The sequence below is a fragment of the Leptidea sinapis genome, chromosome 28 (assembly GCF_905404315.1).
Source record: "Leptidea sinapis chromosome 28, ilLepSina1.1, whole genome shotgun sequence".
NCBI lineage: Eukaryota > Metazoa > Arthropoda > Insecta > Lepidoptera > Pieridae > Leptidea > Leptidea sinapis.
In genome coordinates this window covers 1,373,185-1,400,343 of record NC_066292.1, presented here as the reverse complement: position 1 = coordinate 1,400,343, position 27,159 = coordinate 1,373,185, and the positions used below count along the sequence as shown (strand labels likewise).

General features: G+C 35.4%; 1 protein-coding gene across 2 annotated transcripts; it reads right to left on the bottom strand.

The window, feature by feature from the left end:
* Nucleotides 1–301: 301 nt before the first annotated feature.
* LOC126973176 (E3 ubiquitin-protein ligase ariadne-1) lies at nt 302–26,373 on the bottom strand. Of its 2 annotated transcripts, XM_050820387.1 has the most exons (12): nt 26,006–26,373; nt 20,627–20,779; nt 18,895–18,963; nt 16,101–16,187; nt 14,953–15,081; nt 12,955–13,125; nt 10,231–10,427; nt 9,032–9,221; nt 8,237–8,463; nt 7,062–7,139; nt 1,951–2,003; nt 302–447 (listed from the first exon to the last, which is right to left on the bottom strand). In XM_050820387.1, the coding sequence occupies exons 1-11, from the start codon at nt 26,207–26,209 to the stop codon at nt 1,961–1,963; spliced, it is 1,548 nt and encodes a 515-aa protein (XP_050676344.1). In that variant the 5' UTR covers nt 26,210–26,373; the 3' UTR covers nt 302–447; nt 1,951–1,960. The 2 variants fall into 2 exon arrangements, with proteins under 2 accessions (XP_050676344.1, XP_050676345.1); XM_050820388.1 differs by lacking the exons at nt 302–447; nt 1,951–2,003 and having other exon boundaries at nt 3,751–7,139; nt 26,006–26,371.
* Nucleotides 26,374–27,159: the final 786 nt, after the last annotated feature.

Sequence of the window (27,159 nt, the reverse complement as noted above, 5' to 3'; positions counted from 1 at the left end):
TAGGTTGGATGAGGGCGGCGCAGCGCAGATCTTTTGGGATAGCCCATTGTCCAGCAGTGGGAAGTCTTCCGACAGATATGATCATGATGATAACGACCTTTGTCCGTACGTTCTTTGTCCTGAAATGTCATCCTGGCCAGATGATAATCTGCCGCGAAATATATTCAAACCAAAAATCAATGTAAAAACAAATAATATTTCGTCTATATTACACTACTCTATGTAGTAATGCAATGTCAATGAAACGCAGCGTTCTATTTTTATTATAATTTTATTTATATATAATATCATAAAACAGTATATCTGTACAGTTTTAGAGACTACAATATTAATCATATTATTGAGTAGGTAGATATCGGTACGCGTATTGTTATCACATGTGTTATGAAGTAGTCTTTAAGCACTTGACAATTTATAAACAAAGTTCCTTGACCTATCCAACAGTTCCTGAAATTTAAATTAACATTATATATAGACATACTAGTATATATATTTATAAAATAATAGTAGAACGAAACCATTGGAAAAGGAAGAGAATATAACAAATCTTAAAGGAAAAATAAATGACGGACGATCTAAGGTACTATTTTTTTTTTCACTTTTTATCATTTTCAAAGACTCTCTCAAACACAAAATATCTCTGGCCTGTAAGTAGTTACTCTTTGTTGTAAATTTATTGAATTAGGTGTTATTTTGCAGAAATCTATAATGATCCCAATGTTTTTCGAGAATGAATCTTGAAATGAAGAAATAAATTCCAATATCTTGGAAATTCAAAAAATTTGAAATTGGTGTTAATATTTACATACGATTGTGTAAATGACTTAAAGACTTTATTATATTATGTTGGAACATCTTGTGGTAAATATTGTAAAATGTAAAATATTTAGTCATTTTTTTTTTGATAGCGTTGCTGCGTGAGTCAAACTATTAGTTTTATTATATCTTTTCCAAAATAGTGTTTTATTTCCGTCAGTATGCTGCGGCATCCGATGGACCCACTAAGAAAGGCACTTTGCCTATTTGTCCTTGAGATTTCTTCGAGGACCTTTGGAAAAGCCTCAACAGCTGTCTCGGCGTCGATGAAAACGTTTTCCTCGGAATCTCGGAATCGGAAGGTGCAAAGTTGGTGCTAAACGAGAGTCACCCAGTAATTCCACGTGTGACGTCATACAGTACGGACGCAGTATTAGCTGATCGTTCGCTTCGCGGTGTGCAACGAGGCGTAAACGTGCTTAAAGAAGGCCACTGTGAGGTCGTTTCTTCCGAACTTTATCCAAGACAAGGCATTGGCAAGACACGCCGATAAATACTTATAATAGGTTGTTGTACTTATTTGAAGTTTCATACTGCTACCGTTAAAATAGAAAAATATCTATTTACTCTCTTAGAGGTAATAAGTTTTAAATTTCACTCGCACGGGGGCCGTATATTGGTTTTTTTTAATGAAAATAAGGGACGAGACGAGCAGGCCATTCAGCTGATGGTACTTGATGCGCCCTGCCCATTACAATGCAGTGCCGCTCAGGTTTCTTGAAAAACCCCAAAAATTCTGAGCGGCACTACAACTGCGCTCGTCAGCTTGAGACATAAGATGTTAAGTCTCATTTGTCCAGTAATTTCACTAGCTACGGCGCCCTTCAGACCGAAACACAGTAATACTTACACATTACTGCTTCACGGCAGAAATAGGCGCCGTTGTGGTACCCATAATCTAGCCGGCATTCTGTGCAAAGGAGCCTCCCACTGGTAATCTGTGTATCTATAGTTTCACCACAGTTTCAATACCAACTACCTTAGCGCAACGATGTACCTACCGTGCGCAGTAGTGCTACGAACGGGAACCCGTGCAATTTGTGATATCAACCGTTTAGGCCTTCAGGAATATTGTTGAATATAGTACCTACTGTGTGTTTTACCGCGTTTCTCTAAAAAAGTTCAAAAACTCACCAATAAATCCTTAGGCCACACTAGGTCTTGTAGGAGACGGTGCTAAAGCGTCCCTACGAAAACAGACTATGATTAATTACATCGAAACAACTTTTATTTTTATGTATTTACCAATTACCAATGAATTCTCTCTATATGAACTATGTACAGTTAACTTCCTCTTATTTTTATAATTGAAACATAGAGTGCATTGCCTGCTTTTGTCGCTATATTTGGGTCTCACTATATTTAAGAATTAATTACCCTTAAGTTTCAAAACCAATTAATTCCCTTTTAATGTATCCAAAATCACTATTACCCATATCGCCTTTCGTCTAAGCGAGTCTAGGCGAGATCAGCTGACAAGCGCTAGATAGTAAATCCCAAAAAAATATGATCGCTAATGACTTGGTTTTAACCAGTATTGGTACCACCACCACATAACGGAAGCCAGGGTTTATTACTCAAATTAAGATCATTGATAATCGAAGAGTTGAAGATAAAGGGGTTCCGAGGAATCATTTACGTACCTACCTAATATTGGCGCTGCTTAGATTAAAGACCGAATTCTTACACGCAGGATTGTGTACGCGCTCCTTTAGGCCTCGTACCCACTAAAACGGGCAGTCTGTTTAGTCAGAAGTCAACGCCCGAGATGTGCCCAAGAATGCGTGTGCACACATCAACCGATCAACTTCACTTTAAGATCAGACTTTACTATTTCCCTTTTTGACAGACCGGGAGGGGATGACAAAGGATTTTACCGTCCGCGACAGTCAGCGCACTCTAGCCGCTGATATACCGCGGGATTCCAGCGTTTTGCCAGGGCATGTCACGGCGTGCCGCGGCACGGCAAAGCATGCCTTTTTTTTATGGATTAGGAGGACAAACGAGCGTACGGGTCACCTGGTGTTTAGTGATCACAGCCGCCCACATTCTCTTGCAACACCAGAGGAATCACAAGAGCGTTGCCGGTTTTTAAGGAAGGTGTACGCGCTTTTTTTAAAGGTATCCATGTCGTATCGCCCCGGAAAGACCGCACAAGGAAGCTCATTCCACAGCTTTGTAGTACGAGGAAGAAAGCTCCTTGAAAACCGCACTGTGTCGGACCGCCACACATGCCTCGGCAACTCTTGCTTCCCGATACACGTTTTGTCTTCAGTTGTGTTTGATCGTGTGTTGATGTGCCTCAGTTTTAAAATGTTTACCCCCCGCCACACCGCGCGGTATGTCGCGAGGTCCGTGGCGCGTCTTTCAATACTGAGGAATGAATCCCTGTCGATACCACGGCATCATTATAAAGCATGGCAATTTATGTCGTATTTCTATATACGTACGTCTGAATGTCCATCGGTAAAAATTGAAATCCCTTGCGTAAATAAAGGAAAGAGTACCTACAAAACACAATAGTGCGACTACGAGTTGTCGTAATGAAGGACGACTTTTTTGCGAGGACGGGGACGATATGTCCCGAAAAAAGAAGCAACAATTTTCTTACCAAAGCTGCAACTTTTCTTACCCAAGAAGTACTTTCTTGATTAGTTAATTTATTTTCTCCTCAACGGCATTTATTTAAATATTATTGTAATAGAAGAAACTTGTTTAGTTTCATTTTATACTTAATGGGCAAACTTACTTTCAAGCACCATTCCTTAGATACGCCAACGACAATACCATATAATATGCCACAGAGAAAGAAACATTTCACAAGTGAAAACTAAATTAAATAGATTTTGATCAGCTGATCAAAAATCCACCAGACGACTGTATCGTTTGAAACCTCTCTATTGGAATTGGTAATAAAAAATAAAAAACCCCTCATCGATGTTACTATTTTTATTTCCACCTTCCGACAAATGTTCTCAGCCATACATACAAGATGCTCATACATTAGAGTCGTGAATATTATTCATATAAATATTTATTATACAGCTCCTATATTATGTACAACGCGTAAACCCATCCGTATTCTTAGACATTCACTTAAGCCTGGCAGATTCGTCCGCGACACACCCATAGCGGGCGATCCGGGGGAAGGGATGATAATATGTTCTAACTTATACGACACGAATTTGCGAGGCTATAAACTGTTTATACCGAGTCTATATCAATGCGGAACAAAAAGAATACATTCCAAAAAAACTTTTCAAAGTCAATCAAACACGCAATCAAAATTAACTATATGTTGTTTTTTTTTATTTTTGTTATTTTGAGATGTTGCGTATTTATTTTTATTCTGTGGCTTTACACCACGTAATAAAATTCCTTTAGTTCAGCATTGATATTGAGGATAAATATTTCACACCACTCCGCGTCCACTATGTAAACGCATTAAATATCTGTTATAATTGGCAGTGCTCTCTTATGCGCACATTAAGATATGTAGATGTCGTTTGGAAAGCAGAGATCTATAATATCAGACCTGACGTCACAACGACTTTCCTTTCACTTCCTAAAAGGACAGGTACGCGTGCGAAAAGGACAGACTGTAATAGGTCAATGACCGACATTCTCCGCTCCACGACCGGAGCAGATTAAGCGACATATTGTACATCTGACGTACTACGAAAGACTTACGGTTAAAATTACACTTCTACACTAAGATTGAAACGAATTTTTACAACATTGCAAAAATGTTATGATATTTAGACAATTTATACATACTAAGCTATCAACTGCATAGAATTTATGTAGGGCCTTTGAGGCCAAAAATGAATAATAATCACAGAAGAACAATCCTATTTCTAGGTAGAATCTGATAATTTATTTAAAAAATTAACATATGCGTTCCGATAAAAAATATTGTAGATCCACGTAGTATGCCACGTTGTCGTTTAAAAATTCGTTTTAAGATTTCATAAACAAAAATATCACTTACAACACTATTTTGACGACGAGAATTTTTTTACTAATATATATATATATATATATTTATACAATGTAATCTAATACATCTATGAATACTGACACATTGTTAGCAACACAAGTCTTTATAATACAACACGTCATGCATTTATATATTATGTAATCGACGGTAGTTTGATTTTTTATATATAACTTCACGCCATGCACAGAAAGATTCAAATTTATTTTAACCCGCACTGTAGTCCTTAACAAAATTTGCTCAAAGGAGTGCACTCCGTACTTCGCGGCCTTTAAACATACAGCAGTAACTTGCCCCGTAGTATGTATTTATTAAACACTCCTACCATTGGTTCAACTTTTACCACTCCATTGCATCAACAATGCGTCGCTTTTAACTTCATTTTATCCTCAAACATGATGAATCATTTAAAATATAAATACATTTTTACATATCCGTCCATGTATGGCCAACAATTTATCCGACAAGTCTAAATCTATGAGCAACACTAATATTGATCGAACAAAATACAAAATCTTAGATAATTAATACGTCTAGACAGTCTCTTGCTGTTAGACAACCGATAAAAACATGCCCGTTTTAATACTTTAGTGTGCGTGACAAGCTACGTCTTACACTCACGATTTGTATGACACTTTGTGTTAGTGTGCGTGAATTGCTAAAAATAATGATTCTAAACACATTTTTTTCGACGATTTCACAGCTGTTATAGTCTGTCTAGAAATATAAATGATCTAAGTATAAAATATTACGATGTGAGCAAAAATCACATCTCAAGCTGCTAGTATACAATTGTTTGCGTATGATTTTTACAAATATAACGACATACAAAACAATTACAATAAAAAAAATCTATTTATGATAGACAAAATCAACGTGAATTATCATAATGTTTTAGTAATGGAGATCTGACTTTATAAAAATATCCTTACTTATATTAACAAACTAAAAAAAACTAAAATACAATGAATGATCCTTTTCGCCAGCAAAGATCACAGATGTACTAAACTAATTACGCTTTACAGTTTGGCGAAGAACTAATTTTTTTTGTCATGTTTATATTTTTATCTACACCCATGCTTTAAATCCTCTATGAGATGATCCTCTATGATTCTAAAACAGTTAGCTTACTGCTAACATTAAATAAGCCAGTCCTAATAACCATTAAATCATCCAAACGAGTGTTGTAATGAAATTCAGTACAACTTTACAACACTCGTTTGGATGATGTAATGGTTATTAGGATATTGGGTGTTTTATTGTTGGCAATAAGCTTAGTGTTTCAGAATCTTTTATAGGGGATTCATATTATGGGTGTAGATAAAGTCTTGCATGCAACTGTTGATAATTAGGTATTAAAACGCTCATGTGATACTATGATCATAAACCCACATTCGTGTTTTAATTCCTCTACACAACAGTTGCATAAATAACTATTAAAACACATCCACAGACTTGAGGATTTCGAAAATGGTAACAACGAAATGAAAACGTAGAATTTCGATAAAAGAATCCCATAATTTTATTATAGGTATGAATTTAGATTCATAAGACGTAAATGGGTAAAAATAATAATAAAATTAAACATAAATATTAACTATGTACACACAGTATCAACCAGACTGTTACAGAAAAATATAGTCTCAGGACATAATAATATAGATCAAATTAATCCGGACCTAATCAGTTTCTCAAATGTCCGGCCAACGCCAATGGGCAAAATAAAAACAAGTTGACTTGAGTTACTTCTAGAATATGGTTATTAAAATTATTGTTCGCTGAATCCAAAAAAGTTAGGTTATGTTAATTACGTAGTGACAGTTGGCAGTGGAAAGGGGGATTTTTTTTTCTCATTTATTAATGAGAAAAAACTCTCTATTGAGAGTTGAAAAAAAAACACGATAATATTATTATTTTCCCATGCAACACAATCTATGCGATTTAATTATATATTTTAATAAAATTTGCTATTTTTAGTAATAAAATTAAAAGAAAATACTACAACAATTGATCAATGGCTGAATTTATATCCTTTAGATCAATCGGTTCTTAGGCCAATTCATTCCTATGAATTGGGAGTAATTTGTAAAGAGCATTAAATAAATTTATCTTAATCGTAGACAAATCCTATCTGTGTCTTTATAAGTAGCTAGTGTGTGTATGATCTTCAAATATTCCGCGAAGTGCGTAAGTGAGACGCAATGAGAGTGTGTTAGAGTTGTGAGAGGGATAGAAATAGAGGAATTACTCTGTATAGTCCCAGCAATCCTTTTCGTAACCTTCGTGGACGTGCTCCAGTAGAACTTTGCGTCTGCTGTCGCAATATCTGAAAGTATTCGAAATTCAAATGTTTAATTCTGCAAATAGGCCTAAAAAGTAGCACTTTTACATGTCTTAGATTTAAGATAAATACTGAATTAATTAGTTTTAAAATATTTTATACATTGTCATTTATATTTATTACAAAACTTATTATAAGCTTACTAGTACTTGAGCAGATTTGATAAGAATCTTCATAAAAGAAATAACACAAATTTCGGAATGTGTATGTTATAGTCAATGGGCGTTTTGGGTCTGTGAGCGTAATATATAAAATACAGACTGATAAACGGCAATGCAAGCATTTCATCAGTGTGAACCGAACATGTACATACACGCATCAGTTCCCGGCGTGTACATAACGAATGTCTGATGAGAGCACGAAGAGAATGGGGTCCTTAGCTGTATCATGAACTGAACCAGTTATAACTGGTTCAGGTTGGCGCGCATTTTGGGCATAATATACGCCCCGTGTTCGTTCGAATAACCGACGAATAAAACGTGGACTGTTTTTTTTTTATGAAAATAAGGGAGGAGACGAGCAGGGCGTTCAGCTGATGGTAATTGATACGCCCTACCCATTACAATGCAGCGCCGCTCAGGATTCTTGAAAAATCCAAAAATTCTGAGAGGCACTACAATTGCTATCGTCACCTTGAGACTTAAGACTTCAGACCGAAACACACTAATGCTTACACATTACTTCTTCACGTCAGAAAAATGCGCCGTTGTGGTACCCATAATCTAGCCGGCTTCCTCTGCAAAGTTCCACTTACTACCAGTGGGAGGATCCCACTGGTAGTAAGTGAAATGGTAGAAGTTTGTTACATAGCACCAATGTAGACAGAAAACTTTTTCATCACAAGTTACGTTGCATTATAATTACTCGAGTCTCGTGCCAGATTTTGACGAGACAACACGTCCTGAGGATACCTCGTGTAGAGGCGAAACACGTGTCGAATTGTTTTAAAGACAAATATTGGCGGAATTAATACTAAAGAAAACTTAAATCATTTGTATAATTATAATTACTGTCCAAATGTGTGAAGTGAAGTTTCTTCCAGCACAGTGGTATCACAAGAGAGCCGGCATTATCTAGCTCACCTGTACTTATCCTGGACCTTCTGCTTGATGTCAGCCAAGTTCTCGCTGGTGATGTCCCTCTCCAGGTATTCGGAGAGGGTCTCAGTGGCGGACTCCAGGTCACGTTGGTTGTCCTCGAATATCACCGACTGGTTGTTCTTCCGCAGGTAGTACGCAAACACGTAGGTGTACATGAGCGTTTGTCGGCACTGGCACAGGATGTCCACTGCCTTCTTCAAGAATTGGACCTACAGAACAGATTTATTTATTTATTACTTAACTAAATACAATTTGTTCAACTATGCACTAAGAATTTAACAAACATAATGATACTAGCCGTTCCCCCCCGCTTCGCTGGCTTTTTAAAAGGTAATAAATTAATGAAGGAACGTTGGAATTCGAAAAATTACTATCCATAAACCATCTAGGATAAATTTCGTGGTAGTTGGTGGTAGTTTCATGTCGATACAATCAGTGGTTTAGGCGTGAAAGAGCCTCAAACAAAGAGCATTTTCACTATATTAAATGTACTTAAATTATAGCATTCCTATACTAAACATATGTGATATTTCTAAATCTAAAAATACTATTACATAAACATAACATTGTAGTTGTAGTTTTAGGGGAGAGTGTAAGGCTTATTCTGGCTTCAACTTTAAGTTATAATTATTGTGGTGGAATTTTATGTGCATAGAGGAAAAAGTACTAAGCCAAAAATTGAAAGCATATGCATAAAGCAAAGTGTTTTGTGTTATAAATGTTTTTCTTTGTTTGTTTGTTTTTCTTAGTGATACTGGTAGTATATTGTGCACTCACCTCGATCCAGCTCATGTTGTGCTGCTGCATCTCCTCCATCTTCTCCTTGACGGATGCGTACAGCTTGGACTCGAAGCGCAGGGACTGCATGTGATTCATGTAACGGTTACAGTAGAACAGATACCGCTGCAGGGCGGCCCGGGACCGCTCCTGGGCGTCGCGAGCCGCCTTGGCTTCGTCTTCGTCGTATCTGAAAATATTGTATATTTTATCAACAATAATGTTAAAGTAGATATAAGAAAATGAGGAGAACCGTAGCAGAACCAAAGTCACAGACAGCCCAAATGATTGCGAAACTGAAGTGGCAGTGGGCAGGGCACATAGTTCGATGGACAGATGACCACGTACCGGAAGACTCAGTGTTGGTAGACCCACAAGATGGACCGACAATCTGGTCAAGATCGCCGGAATATATAGGATGAGGGCAGCGCAGGACCGATCGTGGTGGAGATCATTGGAGAATGATGGATGAAAGTTAAAGTTGGTCAAGTGCTACTCATTATAAACCACAAGCTAGTTAGGATATCATCCTCACCATCTGGATGTGTGGCGGTCCTCCACAGTGCGGTTTTCAATGAGCTTTCTTCCACGTACTACAAAGCTGTGGAATGAGCTTCCTTGTGCGGTGTTTCCGGGACGATACGACATGGGTACCTTCACAAAAAGCGCGTACACCTTCCTTAAAGGCAGGCAACACTCTTGTGATTCCTCTGGTGTTGCAAGATAATGTGGGCGGCGGTGATCACTTAATACCAGGTGACCCGTAAGCTCGTTTGTCCTTCTATTTCATAAAAAAAAACTTTACTGTTTCAATTTTATTATGAAAAAAATACTGAGTTAATGATACATATTAAGAGAACTTAAAACCGACTTAGTGATATTAACAGAGTGTTGACTGGAAAATATGAAAGCCACACATTTAACATACCACCATAAAGGGTTCTCAAACAAAATTCATAAAACTCGACTGTATGAAACGAAAATATCCTAGACTTATGATGAAATATTAGAAGTAACAATTAAACCGCATTCACTTACCGACTTGCGTCTCTTTGGTGATGGTGTGTGATCGTTTATGAAATAATTTCATATATTATCTCAAACTTACTGAATTTCAACCTTGTTAACTGATGTATCGATATATTGCTTACACACTACTCTACTTGCCAGCATCCTGTGCTAAGACGCCTCCCACTTACCTATTACAGTTATACCAGCTACTGCCATGGGGTTCCCAGGGCCCGAGGCATACCCAACAGAAGTCCGCCTTGCAGTTCTGGTTCTTGCACACCATGTGGTTACAGCCACCATCTTTCTCTATGGTCACGTTACACTTCGGACACTCCTTCGTGTTGGCGGCAATCCAGTTGGAAGTCTCTGAATCGTCGTCACACTTCTGCAATGGAAATTATCATTTAAAGATGGGTCCAAAGTAAAGTAACCTTTATTCAATTAGACTTAAACGAAGAGGTTTTGCATCGGCACAATTTCTCTTAAATTACTGAATCTACATGTTCGGAAAAAGTTGAGCTCGTGAGAGGAGCGTACAAGAAACTCAACGGCCACTGATTTCAATCATATATATATATGTTGTAATGTAATGTTGTACATTGTGAATATATATATATATTCACAATAATAAAATACTATCTTTATATACCACTCTTTTCAATAGTATATACATACTATATATATATAGTCACAATGTATTATATATATATAAGAAACTGGCTGACCCGACAGACGTTGTTCTGTTCATAATAAAAAAAACTCTTGCGGATGGAATTTTGTAAAATCCGTTCTTAGCTGACCTCTACTCGGTGACAAGAATATTCCTACCAAATTTCAAGTCTTTAGCTCTAATGGTTCCAGAGATATCGTGATGAGTGACTATATACGTGGAAATCTCTTATATATATATATATATATATATATATATATATATATAAAGGTTTAAAAGGTTTGAATAAACATGAAACTGCTCGGAATTAAATAAAAACAAACAAATTTGTTTTTCCTTTGATGTGTCCATACATAATTTCTATTAGAGAATTTATTGACGCACGGTTTGACAGTTCTGCTGTGGAACAATTTCATTACGACAGCAGGGTGCATATTTTACGAAGTAATTCTTGATGTTATGATATATTATTGACAAATTCATAAAAAAACATTTTTTTATTTAATATATGCAGAACAACGTCTGTCGGGTCAGCTAGTCTCTTATATATATATATATAGATTAGTTTGTAAGGTGCTGCATCCAATATATCTATATATAGTCTAGGATCTATGGCGTGCACGCTCGTTCAAACATTACTTCAAGCCACGTAAATCGGGTGTGTAAGACGTAGCTTGTCACGCACACTAAAGTATTAAAACTGGCCTGTTTTTATCGGTTGTCTAACAGCAAGAGGCTCTTCCTAGACATATAATTTTTCTAAGCATTTTATAATTACTTATGACGTAAAATTTACAATCGTTTGACTGATTCCTTTTAAATTCAAATTGAATTTATAACACATTACTTAATGTTTGATACTCGCCTTAAACAGGCTAGATAGACTCTTTTTAACTACTTAAACAAATTTTTATGTAAAACAGTACACAGAGCTCCGGCTTGGAAAAAAACATGTTGTGCTATAGACAAAATTGAACCGTGACTTACCTTAATGTCATTTTCCAACAGTCATAATAAACAAGTACATCGAAATTTGCTAGAACTAAGTAACTGTTATCATTTTATTAGACATTCACAGTCCACCTATTGTCATACAATCTTTTTCGTGAAAATATATACCTGTTTTTATAATTTTAAATGATTTATCATCAAAGTGGGTCATGAGTCAATTTTGTCCATTTTTTTCATGACAATAAGTCACGAGACGAGCAGGACGTTGAGCTGATGGTAATTGATCCGCCCTGCCAATTACAATGCAGTGCCGAAAACAGCATTCTTGACCCAGTACAATGCAATGTCACTCAGGATTCTTGAAAAAACTAAAAATTCTGAGCGGCACTACAATAATTGCCCTCGTAACCTTGAGACACAATGTTAAGTCTCATTTGCTCAGTGACTTCACTAGCTATGGCGCCTTTTAGCCCGAAACACAATAATGCTTACACATTACTACTTCACGGCAGAAAAAGGCGCTGTGGCATCCTGTGCAAAGAAGCCTGGTAAATGCCCTGAGTCGCCTATTACGACACCCTTGAATTCAAATTCAAATAATTTTATTCAAAATAGGATGTGAAATCACTTATTGAGAGTCAAAAAACTACCACCCATTCCAAAATGAATGCCTCAGGCCTGAGAAGAATGGGAGCAACAAACTCAGGGACTTTTATTTTATCAAAAATATGTTTTACAATTAAAGTAACATTTACAAAGTAACAAAGTAACATTGTACAATTAAACCTATTATTTAATAGCCTGAGGGCGGTCGCTCCATTCCCAATCTGTGGTATCATTAAGAAAGTCATTTATGTTATAGTAACCTTTACCACACAAACGTTTTTTAACAATTCTTTTGAATAACGTAATACTTTTGCTTTGAACATTTTCTGGGATCCTGTTGTAAAAGCATATACATCGCCCCACAAAAGACTTGCTAACTCGACTTAGTCGAGTAGTAGGCATTATAAGCTTATGTCATTTCCTGGTGTTAACATTATGGTTATGACAGTTTCTGGCAAATTCACTTATGTGCCTATGAACATACATTACATTATCAACAATATATTGAGAAGCAACAGTCAAGATGTTAATTTATTTGAATTTTGCTCTCAATGATTCCTTAGGGCCTAGGTTATAAATAGCGTGAATAGCCCCTTGGACTTCTGTATTCTTTTTATGCCCCGGGGAAGCACAGGGCACATGGTAGATGGAACTCTAGCGATGAAAGTGATAGAGACGTATTTACCTTGATCCATTTCCTGAGGAGACAGCAGCGCACGGGGTCGTGCCAGTTCTCGCCGCACGCGAAGCAGAAGGTGTGCGTACAGCGGCACGTGACCGGCGCCGCCTCCACGTACGCCACCTTGATAGCATTGCTGCAGTCGGGAGAAGGACACCAGCGCAGTAGTCGATTACACTACAATGATAAGACGCTCACATTAGCGCACTCATTATAGCGAGGCCTCACCAGTGCGATGCGTTGCGTTGCGTCGTCAACGCTGCGTCGTTTTTCATAGATTTTTTGTGCCATGCCACATTAATGCGTTGCGTCGTCGCTTGCGATGTTTCAACGGATCGACGGACAACAAACGAAGTGGGAGGATTGCACTCCGATGCGACCGATCCATTATTGAGTGAAGACTGATAACACTGAGACGCTACGCAGCGACGGCGCGTGTCGCCCTCTTACGTTGCAAAATCGTGCGTCGCCGTAACGCAGATGGGGCATACAATGCGTTGGTCCGTTGCGACGACGCAACGCGACGCGCTAGTGAGGCCTGGCTCTTAGCTGCATACTGACTCAGCGAGCAGCCTCGCCGCCTCTATCGACAGAGCCAAGTCCGAACCACGGTCAGGCTGAGCCATCATCGAACTCTCCGTTTAAAAAGTCGAACAGAGATAGTTTTTTCTTTGATTAAGGCTGCTATCCCAAGGAATCGCCAAAATATAAAATAGTTGAAACAACAACTTACATATCTAGAGAATATGAGAAGAAAATTCATTTTTTCATTACATTTTTATTTTTAAACTAGTCAGTGCGAAAAAAGTCACCTAAATACTTTTAGAGTTGGAGCCATGCTAATCATTCAATCCATGTAGATAAAAATTGATCGAAAATTACTTATTATTATTATTTGTAAATGATTATTATTAATTGTACACCAATATTATTTAACATAACATAGCTTTGTTACTTTTGTAAAGAAAATGATATTATTTTTGTAATAAATAAAAAAGGCTTCTAATTCCGAATTAAAACTATGGCGATCTTGTGCGAGAGAGATAACCTAGCTCCGCTCGGTTCCTCAAGGCCGGTGGCTCGGTCCCCAGCCTTAACACACTTTTTTACATTAGATTTTTGAAACGTCGAGTAATTAAAATAACAATAAAAATTTAACTTTTACGCATAACTCTAATGTGTTACGCTTAAAAACAGTTTAAATTACACCCGTTTTAATTCTTTAAAAGTGTTTTATTCAAACAGAGATTGCACCTGCATAATAGTTATTTATGCAACTGTTGTGTAATAAGGGGTATTAAAACACTAATGTGGGTTTATCACACGAGGCGAATCAACAGTTGCATACAAGACTTTATCTACACCCATTATATGAATCCTTTAAAAGATTCTGAAATAGTTAGCTTACTGCTAACATTAAATCAGCTAGTCCTAACCTAATATCATCCATTACTGATTATATACAAATAAACTAAGTATTTATGATAGAATTATTTATTTTTAGTAGTAATTTACATTTTGTATAGTGCAATTATTAAAATTCACTTGAATATTATGTTCTTTTGCAGCGTTTAAAATATCCGGCGGTGTGCTGTCAAAACTTGAATTGATCATTTTTTCAAGAAAAATGGCGGGGATTCGAATAACCTACTTTTTTTACGGCGCGCGACGTTCCGGTAGTGTGGAACGTGCGTAAACGAAAATGTTCTTTTTTTGTAATTCATACAGATACCACGTTTCGAGCAATAATAATGTGGCTGACTATTGAAACTCTTTGCGCATGAAGGGATCGAAAAAAAACATAGGCGTATTGTTATGAAATTCAGTACAACATTACAACACTCGTTTGGATGATGTAATGGTTATTAGGACATTGGGTGTTTTAATGTTGGCAATAAGCTAACTGTTTCAGAATCTTTAACAGAGGATTTAAAGCATGGGTGTAGATAAATATAATTGACAGTGTGTTCCTGGCTCAATGAGCGATTGTTGATGTATACACACCTCAACGAAGCTGTTGGTGATGATATGCTGGTATTTGAGTTTGACTCGTGGATCACGGACCAGCCGCATCACCGTCGCGTCATCGACCAGTATGTCACACGCATGAGCCGCGCACGCTATCGTTTGACCCTGCAAACAGTACATTGCTCACTAAGGGGAGAACTTTATCGATTCACACAATTGTAATAATCATTGGCTAATATGTCTTGCTTATGATGAAGTGGAAAAATCTTCTGATCAGACTGACATGACAAGCACACGCAGTCTATAGATGGAACCCAATTAAAGATCCAGACTCTAACCCACATGCACACACACACACACACACACACACAGTTTTCAGACTTGTTTAATCATTTTTGTTTATTTCTATACTAGCTTACCCGGCAAACGTTGTTTTGCCATATAAAGTATAAATCACGCGATAGTTTTATAAATAATAGCCTATGTGTTATTCTGGTGTGTAAGCTATATTATTGTAAAGTTTCATCAAAATCCATTCAGTACTTTTTGCGTTAAAGAAGTACAAACATACATCCAGACATACAAACTTTCACATTTATAATATTAATAGGATTGTTTATCAAATATTATGTATCCGCTACGGAAGTTGCGAGATATACAATACAAGTGTCCTCAGGCAACTTACTGGGAAGACTCAACAACTAAAAATTATATGCAATCTTTGAAATAAACAAAATTTATTTATTTCTTTAATTGTGTGTGTGTAGTAGGCATGATGCGAAGCCGAGGGTCTTATTACACACAAGTATGGGAATCGCACTTTGTCTCAAATGATTATTAACATTAAAAAGGACATAAAAGAGATAAATATTGAAACAAAATATCAATTTTTACATGAAGGCTATTTCAAGTCCTAAGTTAGCAATTTCACTTCCTGTTACAAAATCAATATATCAAAGTCTATCAAACCAAAACAAATAGAGAGCACGCTAGAAAATATTTTTTAAGTACTTATTGTACCCACCCCATTATAGTAAAGGATTTTCAAGCAACTTAATGGCTTGAATGTATAAAAAAATATGCATTTTCAGTGTAGTACAAATTTTATTTCGTTTTATAAATACCCGCATGTGTGTGGTAATAAATTTTACAGATATTCATTAAAATTATGTCAAGTCACATACCAAGCCCTCCTCCATTATTTTTGTTGTCAAATATTCACACCAGCATTGTGTACAGAATCGGTGACCACATTCCAAGCCTGTCATAATCTGTAGAAAAAAAAAGAAAATAATATCATACACGTAATACAATCTCAATTTAAAATATTTTTTAGGGCTGAGCATTGTATGTTGTGTGGGTATTGAATGAGATTGAGCCGTCTCACTCGGCGATGTAACACTCGTTACGGTATCCACTTGAGTATACTAAGGGAGTGTATGATTATTCTCAGCGAAATTTACTTAGAGTAGCCATTTTATACACAATTCATTTTGCATCATTCATCATTTCAACCGGAAGACGTCCACTGCTGAGCAAACTTCCCTCAAAGATCGCCATAATCATCAGTCTAGCGCTGCCCTAATTCTTCTTAACCAGATCATCGGAACATCTTGTGGGGGACCTATCAATACTGCGTCTTCCGGTACGTGGTCGCCATTCGAGGACTTTACTGCCCCAACGGCCGGCATCATCGAATCAACGGCATCTGTCCGTCGAGCTATGTGCCCTGCCCACTGCCACTTCACTTTCGCTACCATGGGCTATGTCGATGAATTTAGTTCTCCTACGGATGTCCTCATTTCTGATTCGATCTCGCAGGGAAACTCCGAGCATAGCCCTCTCCATTCACTTCTGAGCGACCATGAGCTTCCTCATACACAATTATAATTATTATAATAAACATTGTAAATGATGTGATAGTTGCATTTCGAATTAATAAGCCTCGATGAAAATTTCACTTCTGTCGTACTGTCTCAAGCACACAGCGATTTTTACTATCAAGAAGTACCATCGACAAAATCGATTCATGACCCACATTGCTGATAATTCTTTTAAAATCATAAAAACAGGTTTATATTTGCACGAAAAAGATTGGTGTATTGTCAGTGTCTAATAAAATGATAACAGTAACATAGGGAAAAGTATATTCAAGGGAATTTTGACCTACCTGTTTATTATGAATGTAGGTAAATGAAATTACATCAATTCTGTCGATTAAGATGTTTTAAGTAATATGTACTACTAGAATGCTGTGCCATTCGGAAACTTGAGAATTCTGTCATTTAAAAAATAATATTAATAACATCATTAAAAAGAGCGTCGGCGGCGGCGCCTCTGCTTATCACCGGGAGGCGTAGGTCCATTTTTTTTTTGTAAATTTTGAACTCCCGTCTTGGAAAACCGAAAATATAAGTTGTTAAACCAGCATTATTTATAATACCACACTTTGTCAAAATTTTAGCTAATTAATGTGGTTTATGCATTGACGTACAATAAACAGCTAGACTCACGATCACGCTCAAAAATTGTCTGTAGCAAAACTCTGCCTATGCGTCTATTAGGCAGAGTTTTCATCTAGTTGTATTTCGACAGCGCTTTGCATTGACGTACAATAAACAGCTAGACTCACGATCACGCTCAAAAATTGTCTGTAGCAAAACTCTGCCTATGCGTCTATTAGGCAGAGTTTTCATCTAGTTGTGTTTCGACAGCGCTTTGCATTGACGTACAATAAACAGCTAGACTCACGATCACGCTCAAAAATTGTCTGGAGCAAAACTCTGCCTATGCGTCTATTAGGCAGAGTTTTCATCCAGTTGTGTTTCGACAGCACTTTGCATTGACGTACAATAAACAGCTAGACTCACGATCACGCTCAAAAATTGTCTGGAGCAAAACTCTGCCTATGCGTCTATTAGGCAGAGTTTTCGTCCAGTTGTGTTTCGACAGTGCTTTGCATTGACGTACAATAAACAGCTAGACTCACGATCACGCTCAAAAATTGTCTGGAGCAAAACTCTGCCTATGCGTCTATTAGGCAGAGTTTTCGTCCAGTTGTGTTTCGACAGCACTTTGCATTGACGTACAATAAACAGCTAGACTCACGATCACGCTCAAAAATTGTCTGGAGCAAAACTCTGCGTTAGACTTTTCGTCTAGTTGTGTTTCGACAGTGCTTTGAAACAAACTGTTCAAATAATAGCATATCCAAATTTAAAAAGGATGGAGTGTCGTATTTAAGGTAAGTGCCCCTTAAATTAACAAAATTATGTAACTAACATAACGTTTTGAAAAATTATGCTAAACAAATACATTTCAATTGTTAACAAAAAAGATCGCAACATAATGTTGGAAAAAACGACTGACGTCTCTTTCGCACATTTCGCTCCATAATCAATGAGCTTCTTATAAATGTATACAATACACTTTGAACTTTACTGCCACCAAATAAGGTGTCAATTTGAATGAATGTTTTAATGTTATATGTATAAGTTAATGTATACGAATTTACAACGCCGCTCGTACATTTTTTACGACCTTTTATTTGGCGATGGTGAGTCTAATTGTTTATAGTACGTTAATGGGCTTACCAGATACAGCTCGCATACAGACAGACGGACAGGGGAGCCATTGTAATAGAGATCCCATCCCTGCAGGACCTACCTACAGAACCCTAAAAGACCTATGCGAATTTATGTTGTTCCTAATAACACGCTTAGGCAAATGAATACAAATATAAGCTGACCCGACAGACGTTGTTCTGTTCATAATAAAAAAAAAACTCTTGCGGATGGAATTTTATACATTATATACGTGGAAATCTCTTATATACATTATAAAGATTAATAAACTTAAAAAAAAAATCGGTTTCCACATAGATGTGCCGGTTTACATATTCCAAAAGCTAACTTTAATTTTGAACTTTTAAGAGACACTAAGAATTATTCCATAAAAAAGTAAAGATTCCATACATACCGCAGTTGGTAAAATAGTAAAACAAATTTCACATTCTTCCGCCCCTGATGTTGATATTCTTCTTGGTAGCTGGAATTCAATATAATTATTATATAGATTAATTAAATTATTCACCAGTGGGAGGCTCCTTTACACAGAATGCCGGCTAGATTATGGGTACCACAACGGCGCCTATTTCTGCCGTGAGGCAGTAATGCGTAATCATTACTGTGTTTCGGTCTGAAGGGGCCGTAGCTAGTGAAATTACTGGGCAAATGAGACTTAACATCTAATGTTTCAAGGTGAAGAGCGCAGTTGTAGTGCTGCTCAGAATTTTTTGGGTATTTCAAGGTTCCTGAGCGGCACTGCATTGTAATGGGGAGGGCGCATCAATTACCATCAGCTTAACATCTTGTCTCACCCCTTTGGTCAAAAAAAATAATAACAGCAAATTAATGAAGATATAATTTTTTATTATTTATTTAAAAAAAATGTGTACATGGGTATAATTGTACATAATTGCAGCCTAGGGTTGCTAACTTAGAAACCAACAAATAGAGTATATCCGGTTTCAAAGGTATAAAGAGTACAGACTTCCAAAAAGAGTTAGTTATATTTTTTAAAAAGGTATTTTTTTGTACTTTTTGCAGCACTTAACAATTTTTCATGGTTTCTAAGATAATTGTGTAAATATGAGTATTTTAGCATACTCTATTAGTGTTATAGATTAAAGAGTATTCTAGCAAGGTAGACACTGTAGATCTACCTAGTCGTAGTTGAGTCTGGAGATTGCTTACTTTATCACTATATTTATTTAGGTTCATAAAGAGGTCGGTACTGCCTAATTGCCTATATGATATGCATGCCCCTGATGCCTACACGATATTAATATAGTGTACAATACATATATTTAAGAGTACGGTTGGCCCTACAGCAGTCATTGAAATAAGATGCCTAAACAACTTTAAAAAGTTCAATGAAACATACATGAGACGGATTCATACATAAATGGTCCTAGCTATTGTAATATATGAAAAAATTAAAAATGAAGACATCTACTAAAAAAAAAATTATTGATGTAGGCGTTACTTTGCGGAAATCCATAATTATACAAATGATTTCAGTTTTATTTAGTGTCAATTCCGCCAATATTGGGACTGAGTCTCGTGCCAGATTTTGGCGAGACAACACGTCCTGAGTATGCCTCGTGTAGAGGCGAAACACGTGTCGAATTGTTTTAAAGACAAATATTGGCGTAATTAACACTAAAGAAAACTTAAATCATTTGTATAAAAGATCTACTGTAATTTAATAGTTTATTATTAACAAGTTTGAGTTTTACAAAACTTTTCCAAGTTACAATTTTTTTTTATGGAATAGGAGGACAAACGAGCGTACGGGTCACCTGGTGTTAAGTGATCACCGCCGGCTACATTCTCTTGCAACACCAGAGGAAACACAGGAGCGTAGCCGGCCTTTAAGGAAGGTGTACGCGCTTTTTTTGTAAGTGTCCATGTCGTATCGTCTCTGAAACACCGCACAAGGAAGCTCATTCCACAGCTTTGTAGTACGTCGAAGAAAGCTCCTTGAAAACCGCACTGTGGAGGACCGCCACACATCCAGATGGTGGGGATGATGGATGATATTTTTACTTTATTATCATTACTTACTTTTTAGAAATAAAGAGGATAGAAAATAAATAATTAAGTACCATTTTGAAATAGGAAAAGTTGTCTGTAAATAGATTACCAACCTTTGGCCTCTGTGTGACTGGTTTTCGAAATGGATTTATAACTCTAGCTTCAGCAAATAGTTGATCCTGGTCTCCATCATAGAAACGTTCCATTAATTTCTCTTTGTCCCACTTGAAATGGTTCAGAAGGATACGAGTCGTTGTTGCTGGTATCTGCAGACAAAGGTTGATTAGTTACAATATATTATCAAGTTTTTTTTTAATAACTGTGACTTAGAGAATAGAATCATCTGCCAGCGGGCTTTTTTTTCATCGAAAAAATATGTTTAGAAAGTAATATTGTACAATTAAACTTATTATTTAATAGCCTGAGGGCGGTCACTCCATTCCCAATCTGTGGTATCATTAAGAAAGTCATTTATGTTACAGTAACCTTTACCACACAAACGTTTTTTAACAATAATTCTTTTGAATAACGTAATACTTTTGTTTTGAACATTTTCTGGGATGTTGTTGTAAAAGCATATACATCGTTATATTCAATAATGGTCGTCATTACTATATACGAGTATATTTTGTAATGACGAACCGTATTGAATTTAAAAGAAACAAAAAATAAAATTAAGATTTCATCATATGGTGACTCATACATGACCTATATAGAAACGAGTCAGTTGAGTTATCAATAGGTACATGTATAAATGTATTTATGTTACACTATTTGTGGACCGTAATTCTCTGTAATTACCTACTACTGGTACCTCTGAGATTTACAGGCCGAGAGCTAATGCATATGAAGGCAAAAAAGGAAATTTTGTGTGGTGATGTCAATCAACGATGTCATTTTGAAATGTTCAAGGCACGGTGATGATAGAAAACACCGTTGTTAACCGGTAACTGAACTTAAATAAAATTTATTCAAGTAGGCGTTACTTTGCTGAAATCCATAATTATACAAATGATTTAAGTTTTCTTTAGTGTTAATTCCGCCATTATATGTTTTTAAACAATTCGACACGTGTTTCGCCTCTACACGAGACATCCTCAGGACGTGTTGTCTCGTCAAAATCTGGCACGAGACTCATCTGACTTGAGTACTTTGAATTGTTTAAAAACAAATATTGGCGGAATTAACACTAAAGAAAACTTAAATCGTTTGTATGAACTTAAATAACCAAAAACCGTTAAGTTTAAAGGAAGATCAAAACCGAATGAAAAGTTCTGTTTAATTTGAAACCTTAACCAGTTACATTTTTTAGGTTTCCAAGTAAGTTGTATAGGTCACCTTCGACTATCGGAATTTATTAACCGATTTCGGCGAATCATATCAATTATTTAACTTCTGCGACCAATTAAAAAAAAAGTAAAAAAAATTGAAGCCGTTTTGCGAAATTAGAGTGCACAGAAATTTCTATAAACAATTTAATCTGCATACTTAGAAGAACATGTATAAATTTTGCTTTCTAAAAAATATTCAATTTACAGACTTACGTTACAATTTTATTATAATGTGTACCTATAGATATTCCTACTGCGCAGACTATACAAAAATAAAAATATACAGTTAGTTATATTATAAACGTGAACGGCTGTTTTGATGTTTGTTACTCAATCACGACAAAACGGTCAATGAAATTTGACACATATCCAGCTAATAATAGCTTACACACGCGATATTTTATAAATATAATGTCAATGCAGAAGAACTGGCGGGTAACAAAAGAGCGCAAAAATAAGAATGATGGGAGAGTTACTTGTACTGCTCCTTCTCTCTCAGAGCGCCAACTGTTTCCGAAGCGGTGGTATTGCTAGAAATGACATCAAAAAGAATTCGAAACTATAATTTTGAGAAAATAAATGCCTTATAACAGCAAATAATAATTCATATCTTCTACAAATCTGAAAGAATCATCAAAATACCAGTTTAATTTAACCTAGATTATTTTGCAATGTCGATTTTGCATTTGAGTAATAATTATTAATGTAAGCAATAAGTTACTGCATCATTCACCTGACAACCTGTTATTCTATCATTAGTGAGTCATCCCCCTTACTACAAACATTGATTTAACCAAGAGAGAGGAAATAATGTCGCAAAATGCAGAAATATTTTCACAATTTGAAGAAGAAATTATATATAGATATACTGGAGTAGCATTATATGCAGTTCTTTTAGTAATTATATTAAATTGGATATACAAATGGTGCGCCAATAGAAAAAAATCAGGGATTAAATACAACATCCTTGGAGCAAGCTCAAACAACTTGGAATTAGTAAAAGTGACTCGAATTCATCAACCAAATGTACTAACTATTTAAAGTAAACATAAGGTAATTTTAAATTTATGTTACATCAGCATTTGAATACATCTTAAAATAAATTTTAGTGACAAACAAACCAAGGTAATATAATAAAATTAATGTATTTATCTATTAATACAGCTTTACTCACGTTTTACAGTGTGGGTACTGACTATTCGTGTTTATGACCAATCGGAGATCCTTCATCAGGGTGAGTGTAGTGGGTTCTCAAAATGGTCCTAAACTAGTTGGTATCCATGTAATAAATGTGAGTAAAGCCGTATTAATAAATAAGTTTATAATGTCTCACAAAACTTTTAATAATTGAATTAATATATTTCTTCACTAGCTGACCCGGCAAACGTTGTTTTGCCATATAAAGTATAATTCACGCAATAGTTTTATAAGTAATAAAATATTGCCTATATTATAGCCTGTACATCATTTTGTTCTATTGTCAATAGTTTTTGCAGCGCACGCAAAAATAGGTTTTCGATTTTACACCTTGTGTTACAAAATAGCAATTTTATTACGGATCCCTAATTTTGAAAAAAAAACATAGCCTATAGCCTTCCTCGATAAATGGACTACCCAACACTGAAAGAATCATTCAAATCGGGCCAGTAGTACCAGAGATTAGCGCGTTCAAACAAACAAACAAACACTGCAGCTTTAATTAGTAACTAATATTAATTAGTATAGATATTTAATGAACCACTATTTAGTTGATCGAATAGCTGTGAAAATATTTTTTAAATTTAACTAGGAGGGCCAACTAGTGTATAGGTAGGATAGGAAGTGATAAATGCTGCGTTGTTGCCTGCCTTTTAGGTAGTCAATACTATTTATTAGCAACAATAAATAAGTAAATAATTATTTGAAAAACCTTTTCGCAAAACTATTTTGGGGATCAATTCACCTGTGTCATGATTCCTGAAAGATATTTAAATTTATTCTGTGATAATATTACATGTCACAATTTCAGCAACACCCACAAAGACCAATTTTTACCAATTTGAGCAAATGTTATCGACACCTGAAGATATTTACAATTCAACCTGTTTAATTTGTAATTGTAATAACGGTGCAACCTTAAGGTTTTTAAGCAATAAAGTTGAGCTGTTTGATGTTTTTAAATAATTTCAGGGTGCGGTTAATGGCAGCTAATTTCTACTAATGCTGATGTTCCATTCTGTGCAATAAAATAACACACAGGATATTTTATAAATAAAAGGTCAACACAGAAGAAGTGGCGGGTAACAAAAAGCTGTGTTACTAGACCATACCAACTAGATATTTTAATACTAGATGTGCTATGATCATACTCAGTTATTATATCGGGTTAGATTTTGACATTTTAATTGTTATCTCTACTAACTATTTGGATGTTTAGGGCAGACTGATTATATCTGCACATTGCCTGTTTATCTCTATTTTTCATAAATAAATTAAAAAAGAAGGTGAAATTTGCATCACTCATGATTTTATTTTCATCATCATATTATTGTAATCACTTTATTTCAATCCATATTTCCTTCCTAAAAAGTTTCGCTTTATGTAATAATACATTTATTGTGAAGTCATGTCATGGCCCAAGGAAGATCAGCATTGGTTTTCAAACCAGCAAACCTGCTGTATAAATGTTTCAGTTTTTGTGTTTATTTATTGTTTTATATCTTAACATATCTTGTTGGACTATCAGGCTGTGGCTTTGTGTTTAATTTATGTATTTATTCCCAGAATTGAACCCTCACTTTCATCACTTTAAAAAATAACAAAATGTATCTATTAGTAAATCATCACCTCATTCTATTTATATCACCCTACAGTTTCTATGAGCCCATTTAACCTTAAACTCATCTACCTAAATTGTCCCATTATAGTTATTTATTCCTCATGTTATTCATATTATACTAGCTGACCCGACAGACATTCTGTCAACAAACAGTTGGAGAGATATGGTAAATCCCTGGGTGAGTGTGTGGGTGGGATCGTGACACATCAAACTATATATGTAAACATTGTATGAATAGACTAGGCGGACCTGATACATGTTGTCCTGTACACACACCTTAGATTTAAAATATCGGTCCAGCCATTTGGAGGAGTACATTAACACGCACATGGCCAAGCGAATTATATATTAATTATGAATTGAGAATCTAAATCATTCTCAAATTCACTGGAACATAAAAAAAATTAACATCAAAATCTATTTCCACCATTTAGGAGGAGTTCAGTGACCAAATAGACACACAGAAGAAATATATATATGAAGATAGATTTTATATTCTAAAAGAATTCCATCTCCATCAGTAGAATATAGATCTTTTTTTATGGAAGAGATTTGTGACCATTGTGGCCCAAACTATCATGGAATCACCAGCAGTGCTGCCAACCTGATTAATCTGTTGAGGATTGAACTGGGGACACAGAATTGCATGTCAACTGTTCTATCTATTGCAGCTCCAATACTATTCTAAAAGGTGTGTGTAATATTTAATCCATTAACAAGTGTGTTTTGTCCTCCATTATCCATATAAAAGAGACAATATGTACTTGATCATAGATAATTTAATGAAATAATTCTGGAATCACTGAACTAAACAACAAGTATTAAAATTATTATTTGAATTGAGAAAATGCATAGATTTAAAAAAAACAATAGGTATTAAGATAAGAATAAATATTACAAAAGAAGAACTAAGCATTAAAGAGTAGGTATCAAAGATTAATTAATTTGTATACATAAATATACTTGTGATTTAATTCTAATAGGAATTCAAAAATAATTTACAAGTTACAATATGTTATTTCAATTATTTAAATTGATTTATGGCTTTATAAAAGAGTCATAATACTCTATAAAACTTCAACAATAATATTTTCTTAGTCACGAACAGAATGAGTCAATAATATTTTTTGTATACCTAATATACATTTGTAGTAGTTTTTATTGCCCTCAAAAGTACCAAACTAGTTTATTGAATTGTTTATAGGTTTTAAAACAGGGTTATCAAGGGTATAAGACGTGAGACGATAAAGACTAAATACTCGTAATACGTACGACAAAAGAAGTATACCAAAGAACTAGTAACCTCATTAGATCAGACCATTGTTTACTACTAACATACTGACCTCAACAACTGTGTTAACTTCTTTAATGCAATCAACCATATGTTGAACAATTTCTTCTGTTGATAACACTTCGTATGGATATTCTTCGAGTTCTGTTTGTCTTTCCCTTGTACTATGAGTCTCGTCCATGACAAAGTCGACATCGTCTCCACTGGACTCATTACCAGAATCAACATCATCCTTTGTGTCATCTTCAGAATCCATCGTTGATATATGTTATAAATTACAAACTAGATAGTAAAGGCACGAACAATAACTTCTAATGATGAATTAATTACACCTAAGATTTAGGAAAGGTCAACAATGAAGAAATCAAGAAAATAGTTCACCCACGGACTGCCAAAATCTCTGACGTACAATATCTACACCACAGCTTAGCATTTCTAATTTCTATGTGAGTACGATAGAGTAAGTATAATTATAATATATTCTTTGAGTACGATTGAGATAGTCTCAATGAGACAGCAGTGTCAAATAATATTCTCCTTCTCTATAGAAGGAGAGCCTAGCTACATTCAAAATTAATAAGTTAAATTTGCTTGACTATTTCTAATTTAATTTATATTCTTTTTAAAAGATAATATTACAGTGTATTTATTTTAATGGAGCAATGTTTTGTGACTATTCTATAATCTTATCGCTTAGTTACAGAGCCCAGCCATAATTTATAATCGAGTTAAAAGCGTGAATAAGTTAACAGATACATTATTATCCATTACGACTTGCATTACTTTACTTAGGTATAAAATTCTATTTATAATACAGGATGTAAAATAAGTACATCCTTAAAGTGGAGATTGGAATTTTATCATAATTCTGAATAAATTGGCACTGAAAAATTGCATTGCTTAAAATTGTGGTGCTGATTACTTTTATTTTTTTAGAATAAAAATGCAATGCAATGCATTTTTTATCATCATAACCTTATTTGCTGGTTAACAAAGTCTACAATTTGTTTTAATTCTTTTTTCTGGAACTACAGAACTTTTTTCGTAAATGCCTATGATTCAGTCATAGGGAGTTCTACAGAACCCTTCCATAATACACGGCATAGCAAAAATATAATATAAAATTTATAACTGCGCAATTATTCGTTACAACTTCGGAGTGAACTAGAAATTTGGCGAGGGGTAAGTACTTCGTCTATTTAATTC

Bases quoted from the DNA above. Each gene is read 5' to 3' on its own strand.
- LOC126973176 (XM_050820387.1), bottom strand. From the start codon at position 26,209: ATGGATTCTGAAGATGACACAAAGGATGATGTTGATTCTGGTAATGAG. The intron at 16,188-18,894 runs GTATGTATGGAA...TTTTTTCTACAG, and splicing joins TTACTATTTTACCAACTGCG to ATTATGACAGGCTTGGAATG. The intron at 9,222-10,230 runs GTAAGTGGGAGG...CAATATTTTCAG, and splicing joins AGCTGGTATAACTGTAATAG to ATACGACGAAGACGAAGCCA.